The 20,312-nt window shown below is 38.7% G+C and overlaps 2 protein-coding genes and 1 pseudogene across 2 annotated transcripts; all 3 read right to left on the bottom strand.

Moving 5' to 3' along the window:
• Positions 1-20: 20 nt before the first annotated feature.
• Positions 21-3,404, bottom strand: LOC122828915. Its single transcript, XM_044112954.1, has 2 exons — positions 2,365-3,404; positions 21-854 (listed from the first exon to the last, which is right to left on the bottom strand). The coding sequence occupies exons 1-2, from the start codon at positions 3,161-3,163 to the stop codon at positions 817-819; spliced, it is 837 nt and encodes a 278-aa protein (XP_043968889.1). The 5' UTR covers positions 3,164-3,404; the 3' UTR covers positions 21-816.
• Positions 3,405-3,981: 577 nt separating this feature from the next.
• Positions 3,982-12,811, bottom strand: LOC122828912 (fruit protein pKIWI501-like). The gene is made up of 4 exons (XM_044112951.1): positions 12,600-12,811; positions 8,746-8,846; positions 8,155-8,227; positions 3,982-5,199 (listed from the first exon to the last, which is right to left on the bottom strand). Exons 1-4 carry the CDS (start codon positions 12,670-12,672, stop codon positions 4,769-4,771), a joined length of 678 nt encoding a protein of 225 aa, XP_043968886.1. The 5' UTR covers positions 12,673-12,811; the 3' UTR covers positions 3,982-4,768.
• Positions 12,812-15,647: 2,836 nt separating this feature from the next.
• LOC122828911 lies at positions 15,648-19,247 on the bottom strand (annotated as a pseudogene).
• Positions 19,248-20,312: the final 1,065 nt, after the last annotated feature.

The raw sequence follows: 20,312 nt of genomic DNA, 5'->3' as shown, positions 1-20,312 counted from the left end.
GAATGTTGAAAAAGAAAAAGCAAGGTTGTCCACCACTTTATTTGAAATATGAGTATGCCATGACGACACCGCTATCGTCTGCTTGTCAAGTACATTCCTCATTATGTCCTAGTCATGCAAAGCTCGAATAACATATAAACATCCCATTTACAGTCAGAATTTTTCTTAATGTCTTCCTTCATATGATGTGCAGTGCTTGCCTCAAAATGTTGTGCCAGTCTGGACAGTATTTTTTTTCTTTGATATAGTCTTTAGTTACACTCAAAATGACAGTCAAAGAGAAGGTAGATACTTATCCTCGTTATTGCGTTTTTGTTTTAACAGCTCTGTTAAATTTGGAGGATACACAGATTTCCATCACTATATCTAATTGATGAACAGGGCAACAACAGGAAAAAAACAATACAATAAAAAAAAAAGAAGAAGTGTGCGTCAAAATATGGGAATTTTCCTTGAAACATTAAACTCTCTAACAGCACGTGACTTTCTAATTAAAAAGCTTAAATATGAAACACTGCAAATGAAATACTGCAAAATACTTGGGTGTATGGGCAGCAGTGATACAAATCTGAAATATTTTATGTCAGCTTCGGTGAGAAGCAAACATCTAAGGCTACTGTTTATTACAATATCAAAGACTTTCACTCCCTAAAAACTCTTTGAATTCTACGTCTTTAAAAGTTTTTGCAATGCTGTCACCTAGTGGACAAAAGCGATAATAACAACTGTTAATAAAGACAACTCTTCAGAGTGTGACCTCTTCTTTTGTTTTTGTCTTCTGCCGCCCAGGTTTGATTGAAGAAGGCACACTTTCTGTCACGAGATGGCTGTCACCACAACTCCATTCTCAATGGCTGAAACAAGCAAACACAAAAAAGAAGATGTGAGATGGAAGCACGACACTTTTATGCATGGGTTTTGATAGGAAAAAGTAGCGAGGTTAATCAGTTTAGTATCCTGAAAAAGCAGAAAAAATGTTGTCACTCATTTCAGAAGGTGAAACTACATTCATTACACATGGAGTAAAATATTCAATGTATTTTATTGTAGATCTGATTAAGGCTTACATAATGAAACTCCAGCTTTGACTGCTGCGTCTTACAGATTATTATTTTATGTTGATGCGCAGGAACAGGATCCATAAAATAATTAAATGCACATTTAATTAATTATTTGCCTCGGCTATTCTACGTTTGTATTTGAATCAGTTTAAGAGATATTTAATAAATTGTTTATTAAATTAACTATTTAAACATTTAATTAAGAGTTTACATATTCTATGATACTTTTAATTAATGATTTAATGATGTGTTATTTATTTAGTATTGGGCCTCTTGGCCTTGTGAAGCTCCCCCAAATCCTTGAATGGATGTTGCTTGACAACAAACCTGGTTTATTTTTTCCTTCCATAATTTTTCCTTCCACATGATTTCACTTTTTCACATGAGGTACAAAAATATTAAAACCTTTATATACATATTATATTTTTTGAGAAGCAGCTATATGTTTTGTTATGCATTTCTCTTTTTTATACAAACAAGTAAATATCTACTGTCTTATTAATTCATAAGCCCACATATTACAACTTTCAAGCCAGTTAATTAACCATAAAAATTAATTGCAAAGATAATAAAGTGGTATAGGTGTATAACTAAATTAACACAGAACAGTCCTGATATATATTTTTAGTGTAGTAAAGAATGTAAAGGAAACTGGAAACTGCAAGCCATAAAACTACAAATATGTGAAGTTTCTAAGGAGATAAAGTAATCCTTGTTTTTTCCGATTAGACTTCCAGATGTGTAAAGGCAGATGGAACAAAATTTAAGTTCATCTCCTTTAAATGTCATCAGTCTTAGGCATTCTCACACGACTAGCTCTGTTTACAGAATCAAGATGATTCTGACTCCAAATTAAATTAAAATGGAGTCATTTTCATCCACTCACTGGCCACTTTATTAGTAATAGATGTCCAGTTGATTGTTGGCCCATACGTGAATAATTTAAGGCAGTAACTTAATGCTTTTCTTTTTTTCCAGCACAAAATGATCTACAATTACTTGTATAGTTATTATTATGTGTACACTTTGTTTTTCCTTAATTATAATTATTAGAAAAGTGTCATTATTTTTCAACAACCAATTACGTAAATGTTTTTTTTTTTTTTTTTTTTTTTTTTTTTTTTTTTTGCATTTAGATTACTTTTTGCTATTGTTTTAACTGCCATTTTTTTTATTCTTTTGCCCTTTAAGGTAGAGGATTACACTTTGTTGTCTGCCTTCCTTCAGGTTAAACAGAGTCGCGTTGGGTTCTTACATGCTCGGCTGAATCAAGTGCAAACAAACAGCAGCTCTGTGTTCTTACTTTGTTTTGCCAACGGTTTGTCAAAGGACTCCTTTGCTTCTTGTGCGATGTCCATGTCGAGCAGATCCTCTCCCAGAGCAGCAGGTGGCGCCGCCTCCTTGCTGGAGGATGGAGAAGAGTGGCAGCTGTGGCAGGGTTCTCCCTTGTCCGCTGGAGCCACAAGTGATGGAGGTTCTGGTTCCGTGTTTGAAAGAACTTCTAGGCTTAGCTCGGTGGAGGCGGCTGCCAGCTGAGTCGTCTCACCAACTGTCCCCAGAGCGGTCTGCTCAGATTTGGTCTCTTCCTCCTCTGGTGTTGCTTCATCAGAGGAGGAAGAGTCTTCCGGAGAGGAGACGCTTTCCTCTGAAGGAAAGTCGGGGATCGCAGTGTTTTCTTCAGCCTCTGCGATTTCCTCAGGAAGTGAAACAGCTCTTTCCTTCTCCTCTTCCTCCTGCTCTGCGTCAGCGGCTGGAATCCGGTCAGCAGATAATTCTTCAATAGTTAGACCATGTGGCACTTCTTCTACCTCAAATAACTGCTCTTCAATATAAACAGCCGCCTCTACAGACGTTTCCATTGTGGTCTCTAGAGGATGTGGTTGGAGATCTTCCTTCGAGTTGTTCAGCTCCTTTCCATCGTTTTCCATTTGGTGCAGAGCTTCCCCCAGACTCTCCTCACCCACGAAGGCATAGATGATCTCTGCGGTGGAGCTAGCCAAGGCCTGTACAGCTGTTTGCAGATTGTGGGACAGCAAGAACCAATCAGGATTTAATACAAAAACAGAAGAACTAAAACTACAAACAATATATTTGATTGTCATGCATTTTACGTTTCTACCAAATGAAACATGACCTATTTTATAATCACATTTGCAAAGACAGGGTATCTGTGACTGGATGGTCTATAGAAAACTGCCAGACTGGTTTATGCTCCTTGTGCCCAGTTGCAGTTTTAGATATGGGCAGTTGCCCAGGGCGGCATTAGAAAGCAGGATGCTCAAGCGGCAAGGGCATCTAACATTTATCTGTCAGTTGCAGCTGGTTCAGGTTTTGTTTATATGTGCAGTAAATGTGCAATTTTGGGCCCTGTGGGAGGTTCTACATCAGAAAAGGAACAATTCTTGCACAATAAGTAAAAAAAAAAATATTGAAGGTGATATTAAACATTATCTTTCAACATGTTCCAACTATTTTGTGGAGTATCTTTTGTTGCAGGTTGTGTTTGCTATAAAACCATAACAAGCATAATACTACTCATATATACTTATTTCTAAGTAATAACACTTAATAAGAAGTTACTAATTATCTTAATAATTTAGATAGATTTTTTTCCGACTGTACAGAGATTCATGTCGCCGTAAGCTTCAATCATAAATATTACCATTGGGAATTTTAAAAGAGTTTCAAGTAGGAAAAAATCAGAAAACGTCAATTTAACCCAAAAAACATGATCTTTAGATAGAATTGAGATCAAACATGCTGCTTGTCCAGGACCATCTCTGCTTGCGCTGATGTTTACCAAATTCTCTTCAAAATAAAACATATTATTATTATTTTTTTCAATAACAGGCAATAAAATGTACAAATGTATATTTTTAAAAAATCCAGTTGAAATATGAAATAATTAAAGCATTTCAAATTTCCTTTTGACCCAGTGATATTTTAATCTTTATTGGTTTATTAGGACAACTTTTAATGCCCAAACAGATTAGTGAATTTTTAAGGATAAAAGTTGAACAGTATTAAGGAAAATGGGAGCTACAGAAACTTTGATACAGAAAAAAAAATGTCTTAAAAAGTTTAAAGTACAAAAAGATTTTATAATGACATGGATAAGGTTCATAAGATGGAAACCAATTGGTGTAATCGTTAAAAACAGAGAGGGGGTGACAGTAAAAACATAAGCATTTGTTAATGCAAGGTGAAACAAAAAAAACCCATTTGAAACTATTTATTCTTTATTTATGTTTTTGTTTGTTGCTGTGCAAAAAATACTTTACTTAGATGTAGTCTGAAAAAGAAGAGCCAGCAGGATTTTTTGGCCACTCTCTTAAGGCCACCATTAAATGTTCTTTCATAAAAACACGACGAGGTTCTTTCTGTTGCTCATATCGCTGATTTCCCCCCGCAACAGTCAAACCATAATTTTCATTAAAACAAGACATTATCAGATTAGTTGGTTTTCAGGAATGTGGAAGCAAAGGTAAAGAGAAAAAAAGCCTCAGAAAAACTGGACTGATGAACCTCTAGTGTGCATAACATATCCACTACTATACAGAAATAAACAAGAGCATGTTCCTTTTACTTTTTGTAGGAGAATGAGGTTCATGAGTCCTTTTCCCTCAGGCCAGGGAATCAGGAAAATAACACATCTACATCCTAAAAGCCCTTCTTTCTGGATGCACCCTGCTGAGCGCTTTTCACTTTCACGCAGCCACCTCTGCAGCATGGACTGCTTCAGGCTCAGGGGCTTCAGAGGGAGTCTCTGCATTAGCAGGGAGAACGGGAGGGGCTTCATCTACGGCCGCCATACCAGCGCTCTCTGCTGCTCCGTCCTCAGCGGGGGTCACGGCTGCAACTTCGAGTTCAACTTCCGGAGCGGTCTCTTCCTCCGCAACAGGCGCTCCCTCTGCGTCTGCTGGCTCCGCTGGAGCCTCGATGACGTCTGCCTCAGACGCCTCGGCAGCTGCTTGCTCTTCTGGGCTGGCGTCAGCGGTGGGTTCGGCTGACGTCTCAGCCACTGGTTCTGGGGAAGCGGGAACAGGTTCTAGTGTGACCTCAGCTCCGGGAGCTGCTTCCTCCTCTGCTTGTGCGGATTCAACTGGAGGAGACGATGCAGCCTCTGATGTGACTTCAGCTGCAGATGAAGAGGTTTCAGAACAAATGTAAGTGAATAAAAGAGTCCCTGGGGAAAAAAAGCAAAAAGTTTCATCTTTGTCTCAGAACACCAAAGTAAATTATTTGTTGTATTTCCTGACCAGGAGTACCAATAAATGAAGAGGTTGCTGTACATTAAACAGAGGGCCGCAGACACAGCCTATAAGATGAACAGAAGTGACTGGTCTCTGCAGTAAAGCAGTCAAGCTTACTTAAACTAATTCAGTGACATACAACCTGGTAAACTTACTATTTAGGCCGACCTGTGTGTCATTCCTCTGTTAGGAGAAAGTAAACACTTCAAAGCAACTGATTTATCAGAATCACTGTCATGAAGAGAAAATTAATCAGAAACAATTTCTCATTAATACTCATACGTCATAATATTTTACTCAGAAATTGAAATATTTTTTGGTGTTTTCATGGTTCCAGTGTTTGGCTGCTGTTTTTTTTTTGTTTTTTTGTTGTTTTTTTTACCAGCTGGAAGATTATGAGCTCAATCTCAAGCCAAAAAATATATTTTTCACTGATTTTCCTTCCAAAAGCTAAATTTGAAGAATGGAAAACTTTGTTTTGTTTCATTAGTTGTATGATTTAATTCACTTCTGGCAACAAATTTCAAATTGAGTTGCTACATAACCCACAAATCCTTTTTGTCCATGAATGTGGCGTTGCTTCTTGGTTCTGACCTTTTACTAGCAAGCTGAATTTAGCTGCAAAATGTTTTTCCACATTTTTCATGATTGGGTCTGATTTTTACAGTCAGAGCATTTTTGTGTTTGTCAAATAAAAATTCATATATGTGACAGCTTAAAACTGCAAAACCGCACAAATGTTGTGTAAAGATAAATTATACATTCAGACATTTTAGTGCAGCACACAAAGTGTCTATGAATATGTAAACCATACATTAAACCTGGAATTGTGGCACTTCTGGGCACCATTGCTCATGTTTCCTGAGGAAAGTAGATAAAAACTGGGTCTTCAGATCACAGTGAGACTGACTGACTTCAGGATTCAGAGCGATGAGACCCTGCAAGATGTTTTAGGTAGTTGGAAAAAAAGAACTTCCACTGGTAAACATTTATAAATATGAACCTGTATAATCATTTAGAGTCAAGTAGTTTTCCACTGACTGCCTCCCACAAACCAGCTCGTCAAAACAGAGATATCATTTGAGCATAAGAAGCTTTTTGACTGTGGAGGTTCTGTTGAGTCAGCACCCTGTGTCTTATCTGTCTAAAAATGCAAAGCAGCTTCTGTTAAACTGCTCAGTTTATGAGGGTAACCATCATCGGAGCCTAAATATATTGACATATATAAAACATAGGTGTTAAACTGTAGCTATAAAAAATGAGATGTTTGCACCATTTATCAAATCTGAGAACAGAATAAAACTTTAAACACTCTCCCACATCAGCATCCAAATTGTTAAAGTTTCCGTTTCTCCGAAGCAACTTTTCCAGTAACAATCAGGTTTTGCACTAGTTAGTAGCTCAGGGCACAAAGCCACGATTTCTGCAAGCCGAGCAGACAAATAGCTCGCAGACACAAATCCAAACAGACAGGCACGATGAAGCCATTGACAGGAGTCATTCTACCATGCGGGAGATTTGGGTGGAGCAGCCAGAAAAACAGTTTTCAGGCTCACTGCACTCATTTTCAATTTGCTTTAGCACTTTTCAAACATGCGTCTCTTTTCTTAACTGGACAGCCACTCAACAATGCAGAGTCACTTCACAACAAACACCCTGGTGCTTTTCCACAAACAGGCTAGTTGTGAGAGTTTAAAGATTACTCTTTGTGCAGCACCTGAACTGCGTGGGATGCCTTCATTTGGTGCAACTCGTTACAGACGTAGGGAATGCTGCTTGGAGTTCACTGGGTTTTAGTTCAAATAATTTGGTTATAGCCGACTTAGCAGTTTTCCAGTTCATACTCCCATTCTGAATCCAACTTTTTTTTTTTTTTTTTGTATCTGTAGACAAAACCACTTCAAAGCCATTTATCGTCAGGTAAATAAAGTCATATGTAGCCCTTCGTATTTGGCCATTAGGACAAGCTATGAGCTTCCTAACAAATGACATTTGGGAAGCATTAATGTCTTGTTCCAGCTATAGTTATTCCAGGTAAAAACTCTCCCTGGCCTTAGCGACAGCCCTAGCGACAGCCTTAGCGACAACCTTAGCGACAGCCCTAGCGACAGCCTTAGCGACAGCCTTAGCGACAGCCCTAGCGACAGCCTTAGCGACAGCCTCAGTGACAGCCTCAGCGACAGCCTCAGCGACAGCCCTAGCGACAGTCTTAGCGACAGCCTTAGCGACAGCCTTAGCGACAGCCCTAGCGACAGCCTTAGCGACAGCCTTAGCGACAGCCTTAGCGACAGCCCTAGCGACAGCCTTAGCGACAGCCTTAGCGACAGCCCTAGCGACAGCCTCAGCGACAGCCTTAGCGACAGCCTTAGCGACAACCAAGCACTTTAGGTCAGAAGGAAGGCAAATAGAGTCCCATTGAAGTTTAACAAAAGTCCTGTAAAGGTTACACCCGAGACATGTTCTGTTCATGTGAGATCAAAATCAAATTCTTTAGCCAACATTAAATGCTTATGGGGGAAGACAACTACCATTACATCAGCATGAATATCATCCTTAAAATACGAATCAGCGTGCAGTGGGGGTGTTTCTTTAGCTGGAAGAAGAAAACTGGTCATAGTTGAAGGGAAGTTACAAAAACATATGCATACCACACTTTTAAGACTTGGTAAAAAAAAAATGTTGAACCCATTTATTATTTTCTTCCACTTCCGAACTGAGTTGGTCAGTCACATAAGATTTCCAAAAACACTTTAACAAAATGTAAAAAGAAAGGTTTAATAGAAACTGTTTTTGTGAGACACGGTGGATGTTTTTATTTTTACAAAATGAGCTGATTTTACCTTTCTCCTCGGACCTCATGCTGGCCAGTCTGTCCTCGTAACGTTCGGCATCACCATTAACTGTCTTATAGGCCTGAGAACGAGAGAAATGCACATTATAATCCTACATTAGTATAGAATAGTCATCACACTACATCATGAAATAAGGCAGCAGAAACGAGCTGTTTTTCTCCAAGGAAACAAGACTTTCTGTTGTTGATGTTCAGGACTGAAGCGTCTCTGAGCAGACAACAGCCTCTGTGTCTGCTCCAGTGTGTAAAGCTGAGGTGAAGTCTGGAGTCCAGCCTGCACGCTGGTCGCATGTTAACTGGCTCCAGATGACACCAGAAAAATATCATGCAACCCAAAATACAACCTTTATGTTTCATCTTCTAAGAATGGTGACATTACCTTATTCATTTTTTTTTTAAACTTTGTAATCAGGAAAACTTTTTGTTGCTTTGCTCCTGCTCCAAGCTAAGCTATTAATTCAACCAAATTAGATAATGGTTCCGGATCTTATAAGTGGTTAAAAAATAAATAAATAATAATATTATGCAGCAGGTTTTCAGGCTGAGGACTTTTGTTATTGCTCAGCTTTGTAGTGCTCACATAGACGACTGCAGCGGTAAGGCCTCCTCCACACAAAACAACGTACGCCAAGTTAGTGGATCCTCCAGGAACGCCTAAGGCCATGTGTCGCACCGGGGCAGCTGGGAAACACAACATGTTGAGAGAGTGAGTTTGGAAAAATGCACAAACCGAAAAAAGTGAGCAGGTACATTATTATTTATTTAACACCTTCCACAGTATATCTAATTTAATACCTGTTAAATGAAGACATAGATAGTATTTTGTTAACCTCCATTCTCCTATTAAGCCCTACACCACATAGAATCAAATCAACAGGAAAATGATAGACAGCACAGAAAATTTCCTCCTTCAGCAAGCAGTCACGCCATCATACGTTGCGTTGTGACAGATTCACCATGTCTCCATCCTTTAATCCAGTTATACAACGCGGCTCTTTGTAACCGAGGACACGGAAAGATTTAGCAGCAGCCAAGCTAAACACAGAACTGTCCCTGAATTTAACCCCAACGCAAACAGTAAAACCCTTCCTGACCGATGCATCAAAACAAACAACTTCTAATTCGTCCAGCGGGTTCAGGCTCATAAAACAGTCCCTTCAGGGAGCCGCAGTGATTCCGCTGAAAGCCCCTTTTAGTGGATCGTTCTTCTGCTGCTTTACTTGTTAAACATCACCAAGAGCAATACGAAAGACAAAGCCCTAGATAAGACTCTCGCAGACACTGCCAGAGCCTAATCTCTCTCTAACAAGACAAAGAGCAAATTAATGGATACAGTTGCTGCAGAAGGTGAAGTCATTTTAAGAACCAGCACATTGCTTCCTCAGGAGAAATCAGTTTCCATGTGAAGCTCGGACAGAAGCGTCTGCTTGGTTCACATGTGGTGTTAGGGCTTTCCTCTATTTATAAAAAACTGAATCTGTACAAAGTTTAACATATTATACAAAATGAATATAATGAGTTTACCAATAGTGATGCATCAGCAGATAAAAGCTTAGTTTTTCTTTTTTTCTACTAACCAGTAGTGTGTATTGTTTTATTACAAATCGTACAACATTAATAATGTCAATTCTGCTGAAAGATGTGCCCATTAATCCTCCACAGGGAGAGACTGCAGAGTCTTCCTGATCAGCGATGCTTGATTTTTTTTTTTTTTTTTGAAAAACAAAACATGTTCTGCACGATGTGTGTTTTGGCTGGTGCAGCAAAAATCGATCCTAAAAAAACAAAGACCAACCTTAAGTGATGAAGATCGACAGCGAGCGGGTTGTAGGTGATCAGTTGGTTTTACCAAATAGTGTTGCAGACAATAAACGCTTTAAAAAAAATACCGCTATGAATTATGAAGCCTTTTGATCTAATCTTTTCAGACTTCTTCCCTGAAGAGAAGGGAGAAGTCTGAAACATCTAAGCTGAACATCAGTCTTCATCTAAGCTCCCCTAAAGAGAACAGCTTAGATGAAGACTATGATGAAGAGGACAACAATCGCCTTCACAACTTAAATAACAATTTCTTCGTATTGTTATTTAAGGTTTTCTCATTTGTATTTTCCCTTACTCTACCAGTATATTATTCTTTCATTTGTTTTACATATTGATCTGTATTAGACAGATCAATTATTAGACATTATTATTATTATTATTAGACAAGCTGGTGTGATGGGAATGGGTGTGCTTTATTCTCAGAGCAAATTTCACACAGGAAGGTCATTACTGGCGCACCACCTCCAAGATCCATTTCCTTGTAAGAACCTGTCTAATGCCAATGTGATTTTTAAAGTAGGATTTTCATGATCCGCAATGATGTTTTTGAGATTGGAGTTGTTTTAAGTCAGTAGAAGTTCACTTTGGTCTCGGCCCCTCCACCTCAGGAACCAGCTAATCTGGATTTATACTAAATGGCCCAGAAGGATAAACCGTTAACTAGACTCACAGCAAAAAAATCCTGAAATATCCCTTTAAGTTTGGTATTAAAACCTTCAGCATTTTGAAATTGATGCCGACTACACAAAACTCCATATTGATGTGTCTAATGATGAGCCCCTGGTCCACCTTTTAACTGTATTTTAAAGTTAGGAGAACTCTGACAAAACACAAGTTTGCATTAATGTACAGACATTCAGAGAGAGAATCACACAGATGACTCTGAACACTGGGTGTGGAACATTGTTCAGTCGTGAGATCAGCTATTGATTTCTTTTTAGCCTGACTTTCATTTTGACTTTCAGAATTATACCTTATTTTATTTATTTTTACCGGCCGTACAGGAATGTCAGAGTTTGTCTTTGCTTTGTTGTTTTGCATTTTCAATTTGATCGTCATGTGTTTAATATTATTTATCTCTATGTTGTTTACAGTGTCACTTAAGATTTTAAAATCCCTTTCACGTAATCGTCTACTTTCTGCTATATTTTTGATTATTAATACCTGATCTATTTTATGTGTTTTGCGATTTTTCATTGTTGTGGGCATGTTTGTTTGAATGTCTGTAAAAGCTCTTCATTACATCTGACTGTGTGATAAGTGGTCTATAAATAAAGTCTGATTAGTTTGTTTTACTTTTTGGTATTCAAAACCATTTTTATTTTTTTTTATTTTTTGCAAAAAGTGCTGCACAAGCATTAAGGTTACCATGAAAGGATGTTGGGTGACTCCAGCTCTTGTCGAGCCAGGCAGTCCGAATCAATGTGACATTTTAGATGAAGGAGAGTCCATCTTGAACTCACCAAGACAACAGAGAATCTTACCTGAGCAACAGATTCAAGAATTGGAAAACTAAGCTGTTTTCTTTTTTCTTGCTCCACTTTTAGCAAAAGAAAAAGCAGGCATATTGAGATGGTTATTGTTCTAGCTCTGCTGGATTTAAATCTCAGGGTTTCCATGTTTGTGCACGGCTTTCCTAGTAAAGTTTATTCATATTGCCCATCCGTGGATGTTTTGGTAGCCATCTGTCCTTCCTCCTGCTCTAATACCCATGACACAGCAGCTCCATGCGCAGGTTATTTATACAGGTAATCAGTTAATCCCTGTGGATTCCTCAAGTTCAAGCTGCATGTAAAAATGAACGTGCGTCAGGCAGCGACAGAAAACAGCCTGCAAGGAGAATAAGCTTCCTGCATCCAGCTCTGCTGTCTTTGTTTAAATCATAAAGTCCCACAATAATAGTTTTCCAGCCTAGACACATTCAGGTTTGCAGAAATTTTCTGAAACAGGAAATTAAAGCTGCCTCTCGCCCTCAGGACAGATTCCATAAGCTCAAACTCCAAATGCAAAGGATGACCAGGGGAAGCATGCAAAGACAAAGATAGAAAAATCTCCTGAAAGAACAGTTTAGCTCCAACGCTTCCAAAATGCTTGTATTCAGGAATGAGACATGCTAATGGTGCACAATGTTAAAAGTCTCCACACTGTTGCATGATTCCCATATTTGGACTGATTCTACTCCAGATAGTTCACTATATATATATATATATAAAATGACACCAATTTAACAAAAAATTGCAAATATTTACCAATATATGGAAACGGTTTGAAACATTTTATCCACAATTCAAGAGTTTAGCTGTAAAGCTCTGTCATGCATGTGAGAACTGCGTGTTCCCCATCCGGGACACACCTCCTTCCCTCAGACTCTGCACATTAAAAAACAACAAAGATTTTTTTTTTTCCAAATCAACTTTAAAAAAAACTCCCATGACACATAAGCAAGTAATAATCTTTTTTTTTTTTAAATCACACTTTGAAAAGTTACTTCCGGTCTTTTCCCCCAATGACGAAAACATCAAGCTGTTCCTCCGACTTCTTTTAAAGAACACCAGTTCCTATGGTAATTGATAATTAGACTAAATACCAGAAAGTGGTCAATAAACAACATACTGCTCTTGGATATGGGCCTCAGAAGCCACCGTGCCAGCGGCCCGACTCTCTGCAATGCCCGTCTGCAGAACATGTTGACGTCTTTTCAGCAGCAGGTGGAAGGACGCGTCTGTCTCCAGTCGCTCTTCGGAGATAAATGACCAGCAGCGCTCTCCTCCTGTGCAATGTTCGGGATGAAGAGCACACCAGCACCCCCTCTGAAATAAAAAGAACGCCCTCTGCAGGTGAAAATCTCAAACTACAAATGGACAAGGGGAAAAAAAATCTTGGAAGTAAGAATGTATGTTTCTGCAGATATTAAGCTGAATTTTTGCATCTCATTTAATAATCACCGAGTAGAGTGATGGAAGTGAGTACTTTACGATCTGTCTGCATGTGCGAGGGTGAGAAGGTTTCAGAGAGCCCATAGGCTGCTTTTCAGACGGATTACAGACCAAACCGTCTGCACGGAAAGAGTGGACTAGTTGCATAACGAAGCAAACGGTGCCAGAGTATCGATGTGAAACACTGATGTCAGAGACAAAGCCCAAACCAAATGGAGGGAGGCGAAGAAGAGGCGCACAGGCTAGAAATTATCATTGCTTCAACAGAATCAGTCAGAGGTGACATTGTTCTTTCTCTTTCAAACCTTTTCTCGCTTTTTATTATTTATTCTGCCCACTTTGATACATTCATTTGAAGTATTGTCTTTCTTTTCCTTTTTAAAATGTAAAATTTTATTTATGATGTCTTACATAAATCTTTCTTGAAAAACTAGATGTCGTGTCTCTGTGGGACTCACCCGCACAAAATTCATTCATGAATTGATGAATGTAAACAGACACGAATTAAACTGTTTCCTTATTATTTCCTATGTTATCCAATGTAATTAAAATAAAAGTTTAAGAAAGAAAAAGGTTTGTAGAAAAACCTTCAGAAGCCTTGGAGAACTATTGATTGGGACTGATTTTGTTTTGTTTTGTTTTGTTTGGGGGTGGGGGGGGGGGGGGGTGATAACGATAGCAAAAAAAGAAAGGTCTGAGTTTACTCAACGACAAACATCAGAACAGAGATAGTTTGCAAGTTACGTCAAATATAATTGACCTGGTGAACCTACAGTTCTGAAATTATCTCTTCACATTGTTTAGCTGAAGACACATTTACAAAGAGCTTACAAATGATCATAGGATCTCACTGAGCAAAGGGATCTGCTGATAGGTTGGTTGTGCCATATTCTTTCCCTTTCTAGATAACGGAATAAACAAAGGTAGGAACAATGTTTTATGACCTCGCCCTGCTTTAAACCTTCTGCAACACCTTTCTGAACCCAAGTGCTGTATCTGTTCACACGAAGCTCTAATAAAATACATTTAAGTTAGTTGACAAGACAAAATATGAAAAAGATCAAGCATAAAAACTCTTGCAAGGTACTACATATACATGTGAAATAGACTTTTGGTTTGTGCATTTAATGTACGAAAAAGAAAAATGTCATTTTAAAATGCGAGTAGCATTAATGATCTCACTATGACATCAAAGTTTTTGCAAAATCACAATGTTCCTGTTTTTAGATGTGATCATAACGCAGCAGCACCACGAAAGGAGAGATCTGATGTCCTGCCTTTGAACATAAACGTGAGGATGTAACTGAGGAAGATGGACTAATAAATGTTCAAATGCTGAGTTTGTGCAACAATCTCAGCATAGTTTCCAAAGAATGACTAAAGTTTTTTCTAAGAGACATGAATTAAGCTTTCTGTTATAAATTACTTAAAAAAACAGATTTTGCATCTTCAGCAAAAACATCTTCACTGTTTTCCCGGTGTTCTCCAGAAAAAGCTGCCGTCGTCCATTTGATTATCGTCTATCTTTGAGTTCACAGTGAGACTTCTAACGTTTGACTGGTGAATGTTGCACCAGTGCGGCACACACACACACACACACACACCCACACACACACACGGACTCCGCTGTGTGTGTCCCTCATGTGACCAGCTATGAATCACAGATTACACACATCATCACAGATACACATGTGATGCACTTTTTTCCTCCACACACACATCGAGGTCACGCATAAGAACGCAGTGTGATCGCTGTGAAGTTTTGTTGGAAATGGTCAGAGGAGCATCATAAAAAGAACATGTTATTGTTACAGCGCGTTAACTGATGGATGTTTTCTAGCAAGAGCAAATAAATCCCAGCCGGATCGGCCTGAAACCTTTTAGCTTGCTCCCGTTTGGTGAACATGTCGAACATGCAGGGATGTCGTCAGTCACACCATCAACCCTCCGGACTGCTAATTGCGTGTTTCACAGAAATATTTAGATTTCTAGATTTTTCGAGGGCACCTTTCTGACCTCCGGATCCTCTCAGATACAAAATCATGGAAAACATAAAACAAAACTTTCCAAATGTCGTCATACACACTAGTGTGAAAACTTTACCTTAGTTTAACAGTTACATGCCACAAACAAAGTCTGTGTTGTTGCTAAAAAGTAAAAATTTTGAGCAAAAAAAAATCATTAAATATTATGCCACTTATGCATTCAAGACTCAGTTCACAACCTCATCTTATTTTAACCTTGAAGTAAATGTGAGGACCCGTGTTTGTCTTTTTTTCTCTTACAGGCTGGAAAAGGTGGAAGTCTGACTGGTGAATATTTTGCTGCGTTAAGGAATAAAAACAGATTTCAGTGATCAAGGGTAAACTGGTGGAGCCGGGATAGAAGCTGGTTCTGAAGTACGTTGAAATTTGAAAATGGAAAAGTAAAAGGTTAACACCAAGAGGTAAACTTGTCAGGCTTTTACTGAAGTTCGAGCTGCACGTGTGCAACGAATAAAAAAAAAACGTGAAAACTGTACAAATCATTGAACTTTCAAAATAATTTTCCCCATATTTTGACCGGGAGCAACCTGAAGGAGTTTAGTCTCCATTGCCAGTGTCTGAATCATGGCCTACTGATGAGGAACGTACTGGAGCAAAAGAGAAACAGTCCCAGATAACACACATTCCCAGTGAGACCACACAGGCTGAGAATAAACACAACACTGTGGTGAAGGCTCAAGGACATTTGTATTAACAGTCTTTTATTTTGAAACAATATAAACAAGAAGATCACAAATATTTCAAGGAATGCATCAATTATGAAAATCAAAGTTATTAAAAAAAAAACATTTGGCATTGGTCAAAATTAATCACAAGGTGAATTTTTACATTCAGAAAATCAAATATTTAAAAAGCCATAGAGTCACATTTTCTACTCGAGAGTGTGGAGGGAATCAGAACCGTTCTCAGCAGCAAGTCCACGACTCCTTTTCCTGTTTTTTCCTGTGAACTTTAAAAGATCCGCTGTATGCTGGTGAATTGGCCATTAGTGTTTTGTGTCTCTTCAGCATCGTCCCAACGGCAGAGACAATGTCCTCCACTTTACTCCGCTGACACAGCTCCTCTCCTTCACCTCGTCGTCCATTTAAGCATTTCTTAGGCAGGTTCTTGGCAGAAGTCTCAAAGAAAACCATCCCATGAGCCTTGGCGAAGTTCGTCGCCAGCTCCTGGCTCACATGGCAATTGGTTCTGCCGGCATCACGGAGGTCACTCTTATTCCCAATGAGGAACCTGAGGAGAAAGGTAACAAATGAAACACGTCTCAATGTGGAATTCCACCGGGCTTTATAGTTGGGACATGGGATATTTTTCAAATTGGAAGATTCCTACAGGCTTTATTTGGGGAAACTTAACGTTTTATACAGATCAACCAGTTTTAACTAATCATGTTGTCTAAACTAACAGCTGAACTGCACCAATTAGACTAAAAGAAATCGGATTTGTTTATTGTAGGAGTCAATATTAAAACGTTAATGATAAAAAAACAAAAAAAACAGAGAGTGATATATATAAAAAAAGACTGGAACAATTTCCAGTGCAGATGTTTTCAAGAGATAACCTGCCATTATGTTCATATTCATTTACATGAACATTTGGAGAAGTACTAATAAAAATCTGACTTTAATTCAAACAAAAAAACAAAGGATATTTCCAAGATCAGAGCCTGTTTCTTATTTAATGACTGACAACAATGATAAATCATGTCATATCAAGTGCACGTTTGCAAAAGTAAGTTTTGAAACTTTAGTTTTAATATATATATATATATATATTCATTGTGGAAACCGGCCTCTACATAGTTGATACTGAGTGAGTTTATTTTATTAAAACTTTTATTTCACCAGGAAAATCCCACTGAGATTAAAAAGTTACTTTGTACAAGAATCCTGGCCAGACAGGTAGCAGCACACAGAGATTAGAAGAACATTCAAAGGAAAACCAGAAACCGTTAACACCGTCATAAAAGCTAACACTGTTATAGTTTAAAACTTTAAATTCAGCTTTAAAAAAAAAGTTATATTTTTAACTCATAAAAAAATTATTTCTTCATAATATTATTTGTATTGGCACCATGAAACTGATTTGCTTCCAAAAGTTTCTGTTTTGCATTAAACTTTAGTGCTTTTACTTTGACTTACTTGGGTATCTCGTGACCCAGAGAGTTCTGCCGACACTCTTCCACCCAGGCGGTCAGTCCATTAAAACTGGCCGGACAGGCGATGTCATAAACAAACAGCACTGCATGGACGTTCCGATAATAGTGTTGCACCATGGACTTCCGGAAGCGCTCCTGTCCTGCAGTGTCCCACAGCTGGAGCTGATCGGCGGGATGCAAAATGAGAAACAAGGGATTGAGTACCGAACTGAGGTGTGGTCTTTTCTAAAAGTTAGGTGGCAGAAACAAAAACATTCAACAAAAAAAAAAAAAAAAAAGAGGAAATGAATGAGGCTGAAGGCAAACAGAGGAAAAGCAATCGTGTGTTGAAATAGCTCCAAGCAGGCAGAAAAGACGGCGTCGTTCGGAGAAATAAGAGTGAGTCATTTCTGATAGCGAGCAAAGGAAAGAAACATGTTGACATCGACCTGGAGAACATTCAGATCAATATTTTGAAACGATATATATATTTAAATTCCTTCAGTACTTTAAAATGGACTCAGCAGCAGGATAAGCAGCTGGACGGGTCCGTTTCACAGCAGGACTAAGAGAATTCAAAGTCCATCTCTTGCTGCTTGAACATGATCCTAACATCGATCAGTCTTGGGTTTTCTTTGGTACAATGTTACAATCTTAGCAAACTTCTCCTCTGAAAGTTACTTTCACTCTTCCTGTGAAAAATGTTTAATCTCAACCGAACATTTGTTTTTATAGTCGATACTCTGCTAAAGGAATATTCCATATGAAGAAGAAGAAACATAACAAAAACTCGATAAAATCAGATGCTTTTGCAAAGAATGGGCGCAAATATCAATCTTTTGAATTGCAAACCAAAGACATATGTCAAAGCTTACAGCCGTAGCTGCTGTGAATTGTGGTTTTACAAAGCACTGAATGCAAGCACTTGAAAAAACAGAAAAGAAACAAAAAACATGTGTGGCAGTATGACGTACATATGCAACCTTTTCCTTCCACTTCCTAATAACACTCCGGTTTGTGTTTACCCATCACATCAAAGGCCCAGTTTTTTATTTTAACGAGACAAAATGGGGGGGAAAAAATCTAAAATAAAAATCACCATGACATCTTGAATCTAAGGCAGATGAGTTTTGTTATTGAGCAACATGACACTTCTTCCATCAGAGAGCAGAGAGGGAATCAAACCCTCTCGGCATAAGGCAGAAAAAGTTAAGACACTTCCTCTCTCATGTGTCCATTTCAAAACACTCAGGAAACCAACCAACACCCACACATTTTAAAAAAATATATATTTTTATGGAGAGCTTATGGTCATGTCTGCAGGATGCTGCTTCCCAACAAATCACAAGTGCACCATGACAGAATAGCCTAGCTGGAATTAGATGCACTGGTGAGGTTCACACACAACATGCCATTAAAATTACTTCTCCACGCGGTGATTTATAAGCTGCAGACACAGAAAGTCCGGCTCATTTTCTGCTATCCTGGGAATCTGCTGCTCAGCTGAGAACAAGCAACAGCTCCATGAAAAAGAGGAAGAAAATACCAAACAGGTTTTAGCTTGAGAACGATCTATGCTGTGCGCAAAAATGTTTTGGCACACTGTGCATGTCCGCACCGCCTTCGGGCGATTTTAACTTAAAACGAGTATCTTAACAAAAAGTCTCCTCTTACTTTTATTTTCTCTCCATCAACTTCCAACGCTCTCTCGCGGAAGTCCACCCCGATCGTGGCCTCACTCCTGCGGGGGAACTCCCCGGCGCACAGTCGGTGCGTCAGGCAGGTCTTCCCCACCCCGGAGTCTCCAATCACCAGCACCTTGAAGGTCCGACAGCGGCTAATCAGGGAGGACACGCTGCCCAGAGAGCTGGAGAACTCAAGAGAAGACTCCATGAACACTGAGCTCCACACGGATCCAAACTCTCTGATTCCAGTGATTCTGGGGCAAAAGCTTCCCTTTATCCAGTCCGTCCTTTTTGGCCAAAAGCTGCTCAGCTTCACTCCACCGCGCTGGACAGCCGCGTGGGTGAGAGAAGAGGGGAAGTGGGCCGTCTTTGCTTCAGCATCTGTGTTTGATTTATCGGAGGGGCCAGAGGGCGGAGAGACATCGAGATCTGACCTGATCTAACATCTAACATGTTGATTGATGGGGCGAAGGTTCAAATTCCTTTCCTTAACACGTTTCACATAATCACATTTATAACAGACAACCCGAGTAAGTGTGTGTGTATATATATATATATATATATATCACCGCTACATCCCACATCTAGCGATGTTTAATGCAAAGTACTTTGTTACTGTACTTAAATAAAATTTTAATATAGGCTATCGCTTTACTATTTCTGTATGAATAAAGAGCTTTGTAAGGGAAAAAGGCTATCCAAAGGACGTGGCACTTCAAAAATTATAAATAACCTTTAGTAAAAATGGAAACAAAATAAGCTAAAAAACAAACAAAAAAAACAGTTTGACAGACCACGGGGTTGAATAGTTCAAACTGACATTACCACAAGATTACCAAAAATAGTGGACTTTAAAAACAACCCTAAAAAGTGCAATAATAATTCTCATCACTGTATCCTAAACAGTAAAAAAAAAGAAAAAGCATCAATACTAATAGAAATATTTCAATAGGATATTAATTAGATGTGTGATTCGATCATTATTTTGAACTTGAAATCAATGTTTGCTAAAACTACATATAAATACTTCCGGATTTATGATAGATAATAGAACATTTCATTTACTACAATCCACTATCAAACAACTGAAATCCTCACAAGTAGGCAACAAACTAAAGTCTGACTGGTTACGCTGCGCCCTGGTTTAACTTGACCAATCCCTTTGCAGTGATAGCGCCGCCTACAGGCGTACGACTGAAAACACGTTAGAACTAGTTAAATGAATACAGAATGACATAATTTAGATTTGAATTATTCTCACATTTAGCCATGTGGGCATAGATTATTTTAATGTTGCGTTCATCGTTACGTGGAGTGATTTCACTCAAGTTGTCACAAAATGAGTATTTAATGAGTTCTTTGTTTATCGAACAATGACACCGACTCTGCAGCGACCTCTACAGGAAACAGATTCACCTTCAAGCTTGTTAAAAGTTCCTGTATCATTAATTTATACTCCAGTCCAAAGTAGAAGCACTTTTTGTGTCAAATCTATTTAAAATACAAGCGGTCCGCTTTGTCATCTG

Source organism: Gambusia affinis, linkage group LG04, assembly GCF_019740435.1.
Source record: "Gambusia affinis linkage group LG04, SWU_Gaff_1.0, whole genome shotgun sequence".
Classification (NCBI taxonomy): Eukaryota; Metazoa; Chordata; class Actinopteri; order Cyprinodontiformes; family Poeciliidae; genus Gambusia; species Gambusia affinis.
The sequence above is the reverse complement of the archived record's forward strand: the minus strand, read 5'-3'. Positions and strand labels throughout refer to the sequence as shown.